The following is a 15,992-nucleotide window of genomic DNA, read 5'->3' as shown; positions in this document are numbered from 1 at the left end:
CAGGAAAGGAAAACTAGGCAAGGAAATAAGGCTGCAGTAATAACCACACTATGTGATCCTACCTAATTTGCATTTCCTGAAACAGTATGAACTGGCAAACAACTATCCTTTCAAATTCATACATTTTGCAATTCTCCATCCAAATAATGTGCATAAAATGCATATACTATGCGAAAGTGTGAATAACATATTTATGTGCCAATTCAACCACTTTTACAAGTGCCACATAATACTGGCACCACATCTGTAAGAACGCTATCATTCAGTGTGGCAGCACTGAAACTTTGGAACTCCCTGGCTATTGAAATTGGGCAGACACCTTCACTATATTCCTTCAGTGTCTGCTGAAGACATTCTTTTTTAGACAAGATGTTTAGAAAGATGTTTTATACCAGATGTTTAGAAAGTTTGTAGGAGTTTAAATTTGTTTTAGTCCATTTTATTTTGGTTTTAACCTTCTGTATGTTTTAAATTAGGACTACATTTTTAGTGATAATTTTATTGTTTTTCTCTTTTTTGTAAACCACTATGAGATTTTTTTTCTACAATCATGTGGTATGTAAATCTTATGCAATAAATAAAATAAAATCCAAAAATAAATACCAGTGAAAAGAACATGCAAAATGCATTATATTGAGAGGAAATGCTTGCAGAAATGTATATATTAGGGGAAAGACACATTAACTGCTATTGAATTTTCATAAGGACTTTTTAAAAGAAATGTTTTGTGAAATATGAGGAACTAAACTTAAGATTGGAAAAGTTAGAAACAGAGGAAGCAAACTTGACAGTTTTGTGTATCCCTACTAGGGAGCATCCTAACTGAACACAGTGGGACTGACACCTGAGTAAACATGCATAAGATTATGCTGTGATTTGCAGCAAACTAAAGAAAGCCAATTTCAGCTTTCCTTGCTTACCAAGTGTCTTTTGCTCAGAGCAGCAGTAATGGAAGAAACAGAAATTGACCATTTCAAATAAGAACTGAGCTCTGTTATTTGAAAATATATACCAGACTTAACAATGACCTTTGCTTCTTAATCAGGGCTTGCAACAACAGACTAAACAGGGATTTTGGCTTCATGACTCAGTAAGAGTCACTAACCCACTATTTTAAGAGAGGGAGAGAGAAAACTTACTGCTTTATCATCATTTAGTGTGAGAGTTAGTTGTTTCCATACTGGATCTGGTCCAAAAAAATGACCTCCCACTAGCATACTATTCACTGAACATTACAATGTGTCCCCATATTTCAAAGCAGTTCTTGCTGCTTTGAGCCGTATTGAACTAGTAAGCTCCTTCAGGGATATATGTCTCCATCCATCTCAGACTTAAATAAATCATCAATGTGGTATACAATAGAGGCAGTGCTGAAAAAAATAATGGTGGTGTTTAGGATTTGTTTGGCAGTGAAACTTTTAAGAGCCATTTGCCTATGTCTGGGCAAAGAATGACCAACCATATTGAGGGGAAATGAATGGACTCCAGCAAGTTTGGTTAGGATCTTTATTAGACTGTTTAGTTTGAAATATAACTATATATGTGATGGAGCACCCCAAGTGGGCCAGAATGTTTTCTAAAAGTGAGATAGTTGTTTATTGCCTTGATATCTGATGGGAGAGCGTTCCACAGGGCAGGCGCCACCACCGAGAAGGACCTCTGCCTGGTTCCCTGTAACCTCACTTCTCGCAGTGAGGGAACTGCCAGAAAACCCTTGAAGGACCTCAGTGTCTGGGCTGAACAATGAGGGTGGAGATGCTCCTTCAGGTATACTGGGCCAAGGTCATTATTGAACAGCAAATGGAGTCCCTCGCATACAAGAGTGCACACATTACAGTTATATATGTAGGTTTCCTTTCAGATGTTCAATGGCAAAGGACCACTTCTTCACTTGTGGGGCATCTCAATATTCACACAACCTCTGACATCAAATTGCTGAGTACTTCTAGGAAGCTAGGAAGCTGCCTTCTCCTGAGACAAAACATTGCCCAGTCTAGTTCTGTTGACACTGACTGGTAGAGGCTCACCAGGGTTTCAGACTACCTGGGAATCCTATGGATTGAGCCTGGGAGCTTCTGCTGTACCACTGAACTAACTCTAAGCTCCTCCTCTTGTGTCAAGGCCTGGCCTGCTGCAACCTGCCTGGAAAAAGTTCTGTAAAACTCATGCATCCCCGTTCCAAGAAGGAGGTCTTATAAAACATGTCAACTTGCACTCCCCCCCCCCCGACAGACTATTGGCAGCAGCAGAGAAAGGGAACTCTTAGGTTGTTGGGTGTGGATGCACAGAACTCTGTGCCTCTCCTGGCACTTTTGGCTTGGGCGTAGTAGACACAGTGGAAGCCGCTGCCTGCAGCCAGTGCTTACTGGCGCGTGTGGAAGACTAAGTGGCTTTTTTACTTACCCGCAGATCTCTCGGTAGGAGACGGAGAGGAACAGTCATTTCAGAGCCTATTTTTAAAACAATTCATTTTAGGATAATTCATGATGGCAGGATATTTTTAGAGCCACCCCAGCAGAGGATCCTGTAATTTGTGGGACCATGTGGGTGTCCCAGCAGTTGAAGGACAACAGCTGGCCTGAAGAGAGAATGGCACAGATTCAGTATATACAAGAGAAGAAAAGCCTTCCTTTCAGTAAAAGCAGGGAATAGGTTTCCCTGCTGTGGTCAGGGATTATCCATGCTGAGTGATACCAAACACTAAGAAGAGAGGAGGGAGAGAAATTTCCCTTTCCCCCCTCCTTTTGGTAGATCCTTCTTTTATCTTAGTTTTTATTATTTATTAAATTTGTATACCACCCTTCGCCCATAGATCTTTTAAAATGGAATGATCAGGGCTGATCTAGAGAAAGAGCTCGCTGCATGCCAAACCTTGCCTGTGGTTTGTACCACTTTTCACTGTGTGTAAGGGAGTGTATGCCAGGATGCTTGGGAAGATAAGGTACTCTCCAGTGGTACGCTCCTAGGACCTCCCCGACCCACAAGATATACATTTTGGTAATTGCAATATTTTCATACATAATGCAGCATGTATTCAGGTTGTGAGCTTCCTCCATGGGCTTCTGCTCAGAACAAACCTCTCCTACTCAAGATGGAGACCATCGGTAAAACAGGATGGCTAATAATCTTGTGTCTTAGCGGAAGCCATGTGCACAAGGCTAACCCAAGGCATTTTGCTGCCTGAGGAGGAACAGCAAATGTTTCCCCTCTCAAATCAAGGTGTGTAGTACCCAATTTATTTTGGCAGCTGAGACAGAACATCCTACAAGCGTGTCTCCCTAACAGTGTAGATGCAATTAAATAACTAACAACCGGCTGCCCTTACATGACACCCAGAATCAGCTGCCTGAGGCAGCAGTCTTGTTCTGCCAAATGTTAGGGACAGGGCGGTTGGGTACGCTAGCTGCTTCTGGGTTCTGCTACAGTTCTTCATTCTGAAGTGCATTTCTTCATAGCAAAGGTGGGAGACTATGACACTGAGGAACAGTGGAACAGTTCTGTAGTATGGGGCGCTATAAGTTCCTTTGCATGCTGCAGCAAGCATGGAAGACAAGATGAGAAAAGAAGACAGTACAGTTAATAGCTTTCCCTGACTGCTCATCTCTAGTACCCTTGCACAGCTCTGGAGAATCAATGGGTCGTTTCCCCCCCCCCATATCTTTAGATTACGAGTCCCTAGTGTTTACCACACACACATTCCAAGTATCTGACTATATGTGGAGTGTCCAGGGGAGATTGCTCAAGCCAGTTCTCTTGGCATTCCCAGCACAGCAGTGTGTAGCCATCTGGGCATGGACCAATTAGTCTATTTCTGCTCCTTGTCAGTTTTGCATGTGCTTATTCATTAGTCTGCCCTGTTTGTGCATTAATCTCCCCCCGCCCGCATGCAAAGACTATTTATATATCTATTTTGTCTTAATAGGCGGTATTCAACTGAGTTGTACTCAAAGTACTGTCTGGCTGTACTGCTTTCTGAAGCAGGGTTTTGTTTGTTTTTTGTTAAAGAAGTAAACTAACCATAACACTGTCTGCTTTAAAACAAAAACAAACAAACAAACAAACAAACACCAAACTAACGATAAGTAAATTTAATTTCACAATGGATCTGGCAGTACTATTACAGTACAGAGTAACTGCAACTGTCCAACTCCATTTAACAACATTTACTATGTGGATAAATAAGTGAGGAAGGGAAGGGAAGCAGTGTGTAAGTGACAATTTGTGCTCATTTTCAATATACCCCCCACTGTTACAGGCTGCTCCTGCCAACCTTGCAGTTCGAAAGCACATCAAAGTGCAAGTAGATAAATAGGTACCGCTCCAGCGGGAAGATAAATGGCGTTTCCATGCGCTGCTCTGGTTCATCAGAAGCAGCTTAGTCATGCTGGCCACATTACCCTGAAAAACTGTCTGCGGACAAACGTCAACTCCCTTAGCCTATAGAGCAAGATGAGAGCCGCAACCCCAGAGTCGTCTGTGACTGGACCTAATGGTCAGGGGTCCCTTTGCCCTTTACCTTTTACTGTTACAGGCAATATTTATACTGGGAACCAACAAACAAGGCAACACGAGACCCAGAGTGAAAGCAACATATCAGTTCTAGAAAAGCTCTATTATGCCAATGATATACAATAAAAAGAATCCAAATAAGAACTCTGGCCAAAATTTTTTAACCAAACAACATACGTTTACTCGTGAGTAAATTCAAATAAAATATTAATTCTGTAAAGAGTTACAGTCTTAAATCAAAGGTAGTTTCATATTGGAATTTTCCTTGAGAGTCTTTTAGAGATTGATGTCAGAGCTTCTCCGATGCGTGTCAGATGTAAACCAGGGATACCAGGACAGGGCCCCGTTTCGGCATGGATGCCTTCTTCAGCTGGCAGTATCAAATAATATCAAATAATATTACATAGTTCAGAGTACATCATGTTTCAGTATTTTAAGTTTCAGCATTTAAGATTTTACAAAATCATTATTAAGCAGCATCAAGCGGGTCATATCAAAGTTTTAAACAGAATTTAAAACAGAATTTTAAACTGAATTTTAAAGTTTCATTCACTCAATGAAATTTAATTCAACAACATCACAAGAATTATAGAAAGTTTTAGAGTATCGTACTTATGTATGAAACAAAGTAGCTTTTATAGTATTTGGTTCCTTACCTTGTTTTATATGATAGAGTGTACAAATTGTATATGGTGTCTGTTTCTTTGATTCCTAAAGAGGATATAGCCGTCTGTAAATCATGGAAAAAATGACTGTTATAAACCTTCCATTAAATTGTATGCATGTGAAGTGCAAGATTATGTGTCGCCTCACCTTGGAAGAAGTTTTCCTATGTTTTCTGGCGTTTCCTGCTCATAGGAGAGTTTGTTGTTTTATATATAAGGGGAGGAGATAACCCCCTATTCTTCTTAAAGGTATAACACAATCCAAAATCTCAATCCAAAAATACAATAGCATCAAATACAATCAAGCAGAATTGCAAAATATGAAAAAGTCTCTGTAGCATGGATGGAACAGTAGGTCATGTAATGTTCCAACGAGGCTGAGGTGGACGGAGACTGGACAGTGATTCCGGATAAGGTGCACTGTTTCGATGTTACTTCTTCAGCAAAGTCATAGGTAACTGAAATTTTAGACTGAAAAATAGATACAAATATAGAATATACTAACATGAACATTAATACAACAATACACTCCAAAAAACAGAGGAAGCACATGCCCCTTCTCATATGGTGGAAGATATTTTGAGGAACAGTGCTCATAAGTATATGTAAACACTGCTTATACATTGAAAACCACCAAAGAATTATATAGCCGTATCCAGGTGGAGTTAATAACACAATAAAACAAGATTTAAAGGTACATGACAGAAAAACAATGAAACAGAGTTTAAAGGTGCTGAGCAGGGACACTCCCAAAGCTGAGGTATTAGAGGAAGCAATTAAAGTCCAAATTGGAATTAAGTCCCCCAGGATGTAGTGCTTTAAACATAAAAATAAAACAAGATTCCTGTTGACATAATATTTCCTCATAATCTTTTCTAACATTAATAGATTTCTGGTTGACCCACAGAACCGTATATAACAAGTCTGTATCCGAGTGTTTGTGAGGGATGAAATGTTCTACAAGGGCCGCCTCCCTATAAGCATTACGAATACGGGAGCGGTGTTCCCCAATGCAAATTTCCTTTTCATTCTTGTTTCTAGCACTGAAAAGCTTCCATGTAGTTTGTATGTAATATTCATGTGCTTGTTTCTGCCTGGAATTAAAGGTAAGGGTAAAGGGACCCCTGACTGTTAGGTCCAGTTGTGGACAACTCTGGGGTTGCAGCGCTCATCTCGCTTTACTGGCTGAGGGAGCCGGCGTACAGCTTCCGGGTCATGTGGCCAGCATGACTAAGCTGCTTCTGGTGAACCAGAGCAGTGCACAGAAACGCCATTTACCTTACCGCCAGAGTGGTACCTATTTATCTACTTGCACTTCGTGCTTTCGAACTGCTAGGTTGGCAGGAGCACGGACCTGGTATTAGCAGCATACTAATCTGTTTACTGCAAATAACAGCTGATGAGAAGACTACAAGAGAGCACTTGGTAAGGAAGGGTCCGTTTTGACAAGTTCTGTTTTGAGCTGTTTTGTCAAAAATAGAAACAGTACTAGAAGAATTTGCTTTTAAAAACATTTTGCTCTTGATGTGTTGAGTGTTCTACTGTGTTCAGCTAAAACTAGATATCTGATTCTACAATGGTATGCCTGATAAGTTGTTTGCAAGGGGAGCAACAATGGATCCACAAATATAAAATATTTCACCTGGCGTCTGACCAAGTAGCAGTGTCAAATTGAATTGAGGATGGGGTGAGGCGAGTCTGTAGCCACCACAATTCTGCAAACATTAATTTTGCAAATTTCGGAAGAGTAGCCTGGTTTAACCAGCTGTAGCAAAAGCAACACAGAGACCAAATGTGTCATTAAGACACATTTATTGTGGAACAACATTTTGCAGGCAATACCATGCATCATCAGTAAGAGGCTACAGTTCCCAGAGTGGTTTAACAATCAATCCTTCTTCCCAGGGAAATCAAGAAATTGTACCTGTGTGAGGGGAATAGGTGTTCCCTAATAATTTTCTGCACCCTTAACAAACTCCGGTTCCCACAGTGCTTTGGCTGTTTAAAATGGTATGAAACTGCTTTAAATGTATAGTGCAGATGGGCTTTAGTGTTGCCTTCTGAAACAGCAGAGCTTATTACTGAGATTACTGGGGTTTCCCGCCTACTGCAACATTTCCTGTGTATTAATTAGAAGGCATTGGAGAGACACACACACACCTTACATTCCTTACAGTACAACTTGATGTGGTTCTTTTCTCAGAACTGGAAAATGGGATGTGGTCCCTCCAGCACAAGCTGTGTTCCATCCTGGTGAAACAGGAGCAGAACATGGCACCAGAACTTCCTGAGACCCAGCTGCCAGCTAATGCAGTACCCCTGTTGAACCTGAACCCACTGCAAAGGTTGCCAGTCCCTGAAGCGGTGAGTTTGCTGCATCACTGTTGTCTGCAGTATAACAAGTTGTGGTGCAACCTATCCTCCTGCAAGCCCTTCAGTCCAAAAGAAAGGGCTGTTATGTGGTGGAAGATGAAAGCTAGCTATTTCTTATTTTTGTTATGACTGATTCGAAATAAGTCACCGATGGAGGAAAGGGAACAGAGGACATCTAAGGCATGTCTGGAAAGTGTGCTGACTCTCTTGCTGATAGCTGTTAGTTTGTATGGAAGGCCCAGAATTAGTGGGATCTGCATGAAAGTGACCCATGGCAAAATACAGTCTAAAATTGCTGGTCTACGACCGTAATAAAGTTTATTATTATTATTATTATAGTCTAAAATTTTAAAAAATAAAATCTATAGAGTCAAACTCCTGCACCAATTGGTACTCTTTCCTAGAGGTACCTTCTTGCTTTTGTTCTAGGTTTAGCACTACAGCATTAAATCAATCATGGGAGGAAACTGCCATCTAGATGCTGCCCTGTGATCCTCAAATGAAGGACATTATAGAAATTTAAATTATTCCTTGGCTGCTTTCAGTAGTATGAGCCAGAGGGCAGCCAAACACACCCGGTGTTCAAAGCAGTGTGTTAACACATGTCACCATCTGAAGAGGGCTCCACCCATAAAACCATGAAATCTAGATTTTAAAATTACAGCCATACCTCGTGTTGCGTTCCACTTTTATTACGGACTTTCAGCTTGCGAACGTGGCAAACCCGGAAGTGTTTACTTCTGGGTTCACCGCCCGCACATACACAGAAGCAATCTGCGCACTTTGCACACGCGCAGAAGCGCTCAACTGTGTAGCGCACATGTGCAGAAGAGGCACTCTAGTTGTGGACTTTTCGGGGTGTGAATAGCACCCTGAAATGCATTAAGTCTGCAACTAGAGGTACCACTGTACCTAACTATACCACATAAGTGCCTTTCAGGCTGGCAAAGGACCTATTAGACCATAACTGTCACTGCTGGGTGCTTTGTAAGGTCAGAGGCAACATTAGGTTTTTCTTACATTACATACAACAGGAGTGAGGAACCTGTAGCTCCATGGATAGTGTTGGACTCAAATTCCCATCATTCCTGGCCAACATGGCCAGGAATGATGGTAGCTGTAGTCCAGTACCAATTGGGAAAACCATAGGTTCCCCAACCCTGGCCTGCAGTTCTTCCTGTTGTCCGGAATAAAGTGAGTGATCGCCCTGAGCTGTTGCAAAGCCTAGCGTGGGTTATCTTCCCTTCACTTATAGTGGGTAAGGGAAACTGGATGCAACAAGCCAGCTACTCGAGCCAAACATGTACACAAACTTCCTTCTCTGTTTACACAGCTTGAACTCCCCGGGCCTGCAAATGCAGATCCATGTGGCGTGTGTGTGCATTTGACAGCCATACCAAGCTCCCTCCCTGAGCTGTGTTTACAGTATGAGGCAGTGTGAAATATGTCTGTTTAATGTGATACACACACACACACACACACACACACACACACACACACACCCCTCCTTTGGTGGGAAAGGGATGCTGGTAAGAGGATTGCATTGGTGCAGCTGGGAACTAAGTGCTGTTTGTGTTAACTCTTCATCTCATTTGATCAGAAGCAGCTGTTGAGTGGTCCTGCAGAAGGCCCAGAGAACAGTAGAGGCTATTCTCTACCTCCAAAGGCTGTGCAAATACTCCCAGCTCAAATTACAACAGATCAAAAGAGAGGGAGAGAATGTGGAGGAAAAGTTTAAATGGATTTTTTTTAAGGAGCTTGAGAAGAGAGGAGGTAATGACAAATATGATTCTGTCCACAAAGTGAATGCCACCTGTACTATGCACCCTGGCAGCACACCTGCATGATGCTCACTCTCCCTTGGCAAAACACTCTTGTTTTGAATTGTGACTTCCCTGGAGATAAGTTTTTGCTTGTCTTTGAGCAGCTGGCTTTTGGTATGCAAGTTGATCAGATGGAGAAGAAGGGGGAACTGGAGGGCTGAGAAATAATTGTCATCAAAGCAAGGAGGATGATTATGGCTGTAGTCACAGGGCATGCTGGTATTCACTGTAAGTTTTATTTCAGGGCAGGTTAGCTACCAACTGACCTGCACCATCTGCACTCTTACCATGCATTTAGAAGGCTCCATAGCTCAATGCTAGGTCAAAAAGCTTTTAATGGACAATATGCAACTGCTGAAAAAGTCCAGCCTCTAATGGCTAGAGAGATGGCAAGGAACCAGACTGAAAGTCCAGAGGGATACTCTAGTGCAGGGACGGGGAGCCTGTGGTACTGCCATTAGTCCCATCCAGGGTGGTCAGGCATAATGGGAACTGTAGTTCAGCAACATCTGGAGGGCCACAAGTTCCCCAGCCCTGGCCTTCAGTCTTTATAGCTGTCTGCTACAAAACCAAAGGTATCCCCGGCATTTGGGCTAACTTCTTTTCAAGCTGTGTAGAATGAGGGAACGTGACACATACAGCAAGCATGGGATTGGCTTTCAGAATCACATGATTTCCCAGAGAATTTTGGTCTGTGGTAGCTGCATCCCAGCTCAAATTGTCCGCCATTTTCTCTTCTGACCAGAGGCCAAGATGGTGCAAGGAGCAAAGTATCAACGCCTGACCTTCACGGTTCCTGGGTTGAATGCCACAGTGTCTAATAATTCCAGTCCCTGCATCTGAGAATTTATTCTGTCCATTGTGGTACTCGCAGGATCTGCTGCTCTCTGTGTCTCCCCGTGGCACAGAATTACATCATTAGAAAAAGATGTGCAGGCGTCAGTGGTACCCAGAAGGGTGTCAGAAATCACACCATACCTGTGCAGAGCTGTATGGTCTCAGAATGAACCCACCTATTCATTCATTCATTCATTCATTCATTTGTATGGTTTCTTAACCGCCTCTCATCATAAGGTCCCAGGATAAAATAGACAATTATAGAAGTGGCTAAAACCATTACAGTTATAAAACTTGTAAAATTGACCCCAAATGGATCGGAATGATATACATTCAGCAGAAGAGGTGTGTCCCACATAAAAGAAAACTTAATTGTCAAAGGTCAGAGTAAATGATAAGAAGCAAATGACGGGCTGCAGCACGAAGTTTTGCACCTTGTGAGTCTACATTGCATGGTAAAGCAACCTGTTAATGTGCAGGGTAGAGTCATGCAAGAATTGCCTTTGCAAAATCAAACTGTTGCATTCTGTATTCTTTCATACAGGCTCCCATAGAAATGACGCCCCAACCTATAATCAAAGCTGAACCCAGAGAGGTGAACCAATTTCTAAATGTACCAACAGGTAAGAAAATAGTTACAAATTGCTTTCATCAGCCCTCCAGCCTCATTATTTAAAAAACTATCTTTTGCAGAGTGGATCCTCCACCAACCCATTAGCACAAGCTTCTAAAGCAGGGGTAGGCAACCTAAGGCACGGGGGCTGGATCCGGCCCAATCGCCTTCTCAATCCGGCCCATGGATGGTCCGGGAATCAGCGTGTTTTTACATGAGTAGAATGTGCCCTTTTATTTAAAATGCATCTCTGGGTTACAGGAATTCGTTCATTTTTATTTCAAAATATAGTCCGGCCCCCCACAAGGTCTGAGGGACAGTGGACCGGCCCCCTGCTGAAAAAGTTTGCTGGCCCCTGTACTAAAGCATCTCCCCCAGCCCACAAAGGTTACTATGAGTGATGTCAGCTGTGGATGTGTGGGATTCACTTGTAATCTGCTGATGCTGCTAAACTAAACTAATGAGAATCCAGGAAATAATAATAATATAATAATATTTATTATTTATACCCCGCCCATCTGGCTGGATTTCCCCAGCCACTCTGGGCGGCTTCCAACAAAAATCAGATACAAAAATATCACACATTAAAAACTTCCCTAAAAACTATTGTTAACAGGGCACAAGTACTTGAGTTCTCTGAGTATTAGTGCTTTCATGAGTCTTGTGTCTCTGTGTACTTTCTACAACTAGCAGTGCTATGCCTCCCTTAGTGGGCTTTCTCATAGTTGCATGGCACTGACTAAACAGTGTACCTGTGAAATGCAAATGCCAATGTGCCTGGAGCTTGGGAAAACCTTTCGCTGGCTGTGAAACCCCGAGATGCCAATGCTGTTTCTCAGCAGGCTGCTTATTGTTTGGGGGTGAGTAGCCCAGCAAGAGAAAGGGTATACTACCCCTTGCTAAACAAAACAACTATTTAAAAAAACAAAAACAAAATATATATACTACTGAATTGAAATAACACCTCTAAGTGGTTTACAAAGCCACATTAAAATTATCAATAGAAGACAGCTAAAAACAGGTGTTTTAAAACATTCAAAGGATAATTGAAATCAACAGTAAGCAAAAACAGATTAAAATACATGTCTAAATAAACTTGCCTAAACAAAAATGTTTTAAACAGGTGCTGAACAGAGAAATACTTCTTCACCATACATAGATGATGGGATTTGCTACCACAAGATGTAGTGGTGACCGTTGGCTTTGATGACTTTAGAAAAGGCAAATCATGGCAGCAAAGGCTAGCAATGGTTATTAAGTCATGGTAGCTATATTCTATATCGGGGATGGGGGACCTTTAGCCCTGCAGATGTTGTTGGACTCCAACTTCTACTGGAGTCAGTGGGAGCTGGAGCCCAGCCACATCTGGAGGGCTACAGTTTCCCCAGCTCTGTTCTGTATTCTGTCTCTGGGATCAGAGTCGCTATGCCTCTGAATAGCAGCCCTGCTTCTGGGCTTCCCATGGGCATCTGGTTGAAGACTCCGATAAGCGGAATGCCGGAACAGAGGGGCCTTTGGTCTGATTCAGCAGGGCTTGTCTTACAATCAGACATTTTGAGGTTTCTTTTTTTTTGGTTTCATTTTATATAGGACATTTAGTGGCAAGCCATTAGAAGGATATTAGCGTATGGTGCCAGTTCTTATGCATCTGGTATCACTGTAAAGGATCTCAGTTTTGTTTCCAGAAGGGTAATGACATCAAGAATGCAGCTTCGCAGTCATTAGCACACCACAGAGGGGTCTGCTCAGAACAAATGAGCACATTTATTTATTTGCTCTAAATGGATGGAGATAAAAAAAGATATGGAGATCTGGACAAGACTTAAACTGTCGTTAATGGGAAGAATAGCAGTGGTTAAAATGAATGTCCTACCAAGGATGCTGTTCTTATTCCAAGCCATACCAATTTTGGACAAACTAGACTGTTTTAAAAAATGGCAAAAGGACCTATCGAAATTTATATGGCAGGGCAAAAAGCCAAGAATAAAATTCAAGATTTTAACAGACTCTAAAGACAGAGGAGGCTTTGCCCTGCCGGACTTAAGGCTTTATTTTGAAGCTGCGGCCTTTTGCTGGTTAAAGGATTGGTTTAAACTAGAGAACGTTGATGTGTTGGACTTGGAGGGACATGATAATATGTTTGGTTGGCATGCATACCTTTGGTATGACAAGGTTAAAATCCACAGAACTTTTAAGTCTCATATTGTGAGAAAATCCCTATATCAGGTTTGGACTAGATACAAAGACTTGTTAGAGAGAAAGACTCCTAGATGGATCTCTCCAGTGGAGGCCAAGGCATATAAGAGACCGAATATGTCTGCAAACTGGTTAAGATATATGGACATATTGCAGCAGGAAGGGGACTCCTTTAAGCTAAAAAGTTATGATCAAGTAAAAAGTCAGGTCCCCGACTGGCTGCACTATTATCAGGTTTATGAAACATTTAAAATGGACAAAAAAGTTGGTTTTCAAGTAGAAAAATCAAAACTGGAAACAGAACTGATAGAATCGAACTTCAAAAACCTTTCCAAAATGTATAACCTTCTGCTAGAGTGGCATACAAAAGATGAACTGGTTAAATCCTCAATGATAGATTGGGCAAAAGATGTAGGACATAATATTATGATGGATGACTGGGAGAGATTGTGGCAAAAAGGTATCAAATTTACTGCTTGTCATGGTTTAAGAGAAAACATAATGAAAATGGTTTATAGATGGTATTTGACACCAGTTAAGATTGCTAAGATGAATACCAAAATGTCAGACGTATGTTGGAAATGTAAACATGCGAAAGGTACCTTTTTTCATATGTGGTGGTTGTGCCCAGTGGTAAGCGCTTTCTGGGATAAGATTTACAATGAGCTTAAGAAGGTAATGAAAGTTACCTTTTGTAAGAAACCAGAGGCATTTCTTCTGAGCATGACCAATGAAGAGATACCCAGTCAGGACAGAGTGTTATTTATGTATGCCACAACAGCAGCTAGAATATTATTGGCAAGAACATGGAAAGGGGAAGAGATACCAACGGTGGAAGAATGGCAGATGAAGATGATGGAATACATGGAACTCGCAGAACTGACCGGCAGAATCCGAGACCAGAGGGAGGAGACGGTGTCACGAGAGTGGAAAAAATTTAAAGACTATTTAGTTAAATCAGTAAAATTGAATATTTGAGCAGAAATAAACAGAACATTGGCTTTGATAGATATGTGTTAGATATGAATGGTAAGAGGAATTGTTGTTAGGTGAAAGATGTATGTGTCAAAATATGTTAAGATAGGTTGTTAAGATAAGATACATAGTTATTGAGATATTTGACTAAGTAAAAGCTAAGTATATTAAAATTTGGGTAAAAGTGAATTGAACAATATATAAAGCTACCTTGAAGAAGTATATGTTTTTTGAAGACAGTGGAGGGAACGGGGGAAGTCCCCAAACAGAGAAGTTAGAAACAAGAAATACTCAAAGAAAGATACTGGTTAAGGTTTGTATATGTTACTTTTATGTTTTTATTGTTGTTATTGTTTTGAATGTTGATTATGTTTATAGTTGATTATGTTTAATGTTTATTGTGTTTTTATTGATGTTTATGTTATGTGTTGATGTTGTATTTTGTTCTCTTTTTCTTTTATTGGAAAATAATAAAATCTTATTAAAAAAAAAAAAAAATATTTATTTGCTCTAAAATGTAATATCCTCCCCCTAGGCACTAAGCACTCATATTCAAGCAAGCAAGCAATGCTTCACACAAAATATTAGGCCCTCTTAAATGCTCAGCTCATTATTTACCCTCGCAAAACAGACGTCTTTTGAAATGTGACTTTTAGCAAGCTCAGCATCTTCCATCAGCAGTCCATTAAATAAGGAGAGGCAGCATCTAAAAATCCAGGTTCTGGTGGAAGGTACAAAAGGAGTATGTTCCAGAAGACTTGTTGGGACAACTCTCATGATAGGAAAGGAGCAATTGAAGAACATAACTTGTCCAAAAGAATAATTTTTTTTGGGGGGGGGAGTGACTGTCACACAATGGAATTCATGATCCATGTAAAAGTTAAAGATGAGTGTGTTCACCTTGGACTTCAGAAAAACAGGTTGTAATAGGCTTTAAGGGGTAAGATTTTATGACTAGAGATACCAGGGGGGAAAGGATGCCAGGGTGGGTGGGAGTTCCTAAAGATGGAGTTGATAAGGCTACAAATTATTCCAGTGGGGGGCATCTTAAAAAGACACTGCGACAGCACAAAAAGCTTACTGCAGAGATAAAAATAAAAAAGGACATGCATAAGCAATGGGAAGAGGAACAGGCCACCAAGGACGAGCAGCTCAGATTTGTAAAGACGGCGTCAGGAAAGCTAAATAGCTGAGGCTGGCAAGCGATGCTAAGAGCAGCAAAATGGAGCATTTCTGCAGTGGAACCAATTACTCAGAGGAGCTGGAAAGCCATCCGTATGCTCTACATCCACAAACATTACAGAACAAAGAGTGGTTTTTCCCACCCCCTCCACTCCTTTCCTTGATTCATTTCCCCCTTTATCTGGATTTGAACTCAGATATCCATCTTACTGAATTTGGAGAATTGATTTGGTGTGCACAGAACAATTTGCTTCAGATGAATTAAGCAAGTGAGCCAAGCTGCATATTATATCAAAAGGCAACATATCTCAAATAATTATTTCTCATTTAGGACCTTGATGTGGGCAACACCAAATAATCACATGAAGGCCACCATATTGTATTAAGTCACGGCACTTGAGCCATCTATACCATTTGCCGTATTTTTCTGTGTATAAGACTAGGGTTTGTTTGGGGTTTTTTTTTTTTTTAACCAAAAAATGAGGTTTGAAATTTGGGCTCGTCTTGTACATGGGTAGTGCTGAGGGATGTTTTCTTAATTTGGAGTCCCCCAAAATAGGGGACGTCTTATAGACGGAAAAATACGGTATGTTTACTTGACTGGCAGCAGCTCTCCAAGATCTTGCTGGAAATCTGTCTTTGTATGGGAGATCCTTTTAGCTGGTGATGCCAGGAACTGAACCTGGGACCTATTGCATAGGAGATAATAAAATATTCACCCCACAATTTAGCGCAAACCTCTCTCATGAGCCTTAATACACTGTTATTGCCAGAGCTCACAAAGCAGTCCTCCTAGCTTAATTTATTCCTGCTCCATTT

General features: G+C 41.1%; 1 protein-coding gene across 1 annotated transcript in view; it reads left to right on the top strand.

The window, feature by feature from the left end:
• CREB3L1 (cAMP responsive element binding protein 3 like 1) overlaps positions 1-15,992 on the top strand; it is an 80,190-nt gene that overhangs the window by 45,438 nt on the left and 18,760 nt on the right. Inside the window, exons 3-4 of the mRNA XM_033149084.1 lie at positions 7,378-7,538; positions 10,752-10,830. Coding sequence (XP_033004975.1) covers positions 7,378-7,538; positions 10,752-10,830 — 240 coding nt within the window. The remainder of the gene's footprint in view (positions 1-7,377; positions 7,539-10,751; positions 10,831-15,992) is intronic.

Source organism: Lacerta agilis, chromosome 1 (genome assembly GCF_009819535.1).
Source record: "Lacerta agilis isolate rLacAgi1 chromosome 1, rLacAgi1.pri, whole genome shotgun sequence".
Classification (NCBI taxonomy): Eukaryota; Metazoa; Chordata; class Lepidosauria; order Squamata; family Lacertidae; genus Lacerta; species Lacerta agilis.
The sequence above is the reverse complement of the archived record's forward strand: the minus strand, read 5'-3'. Positions and strand labels throughout refer to the sequence as shown.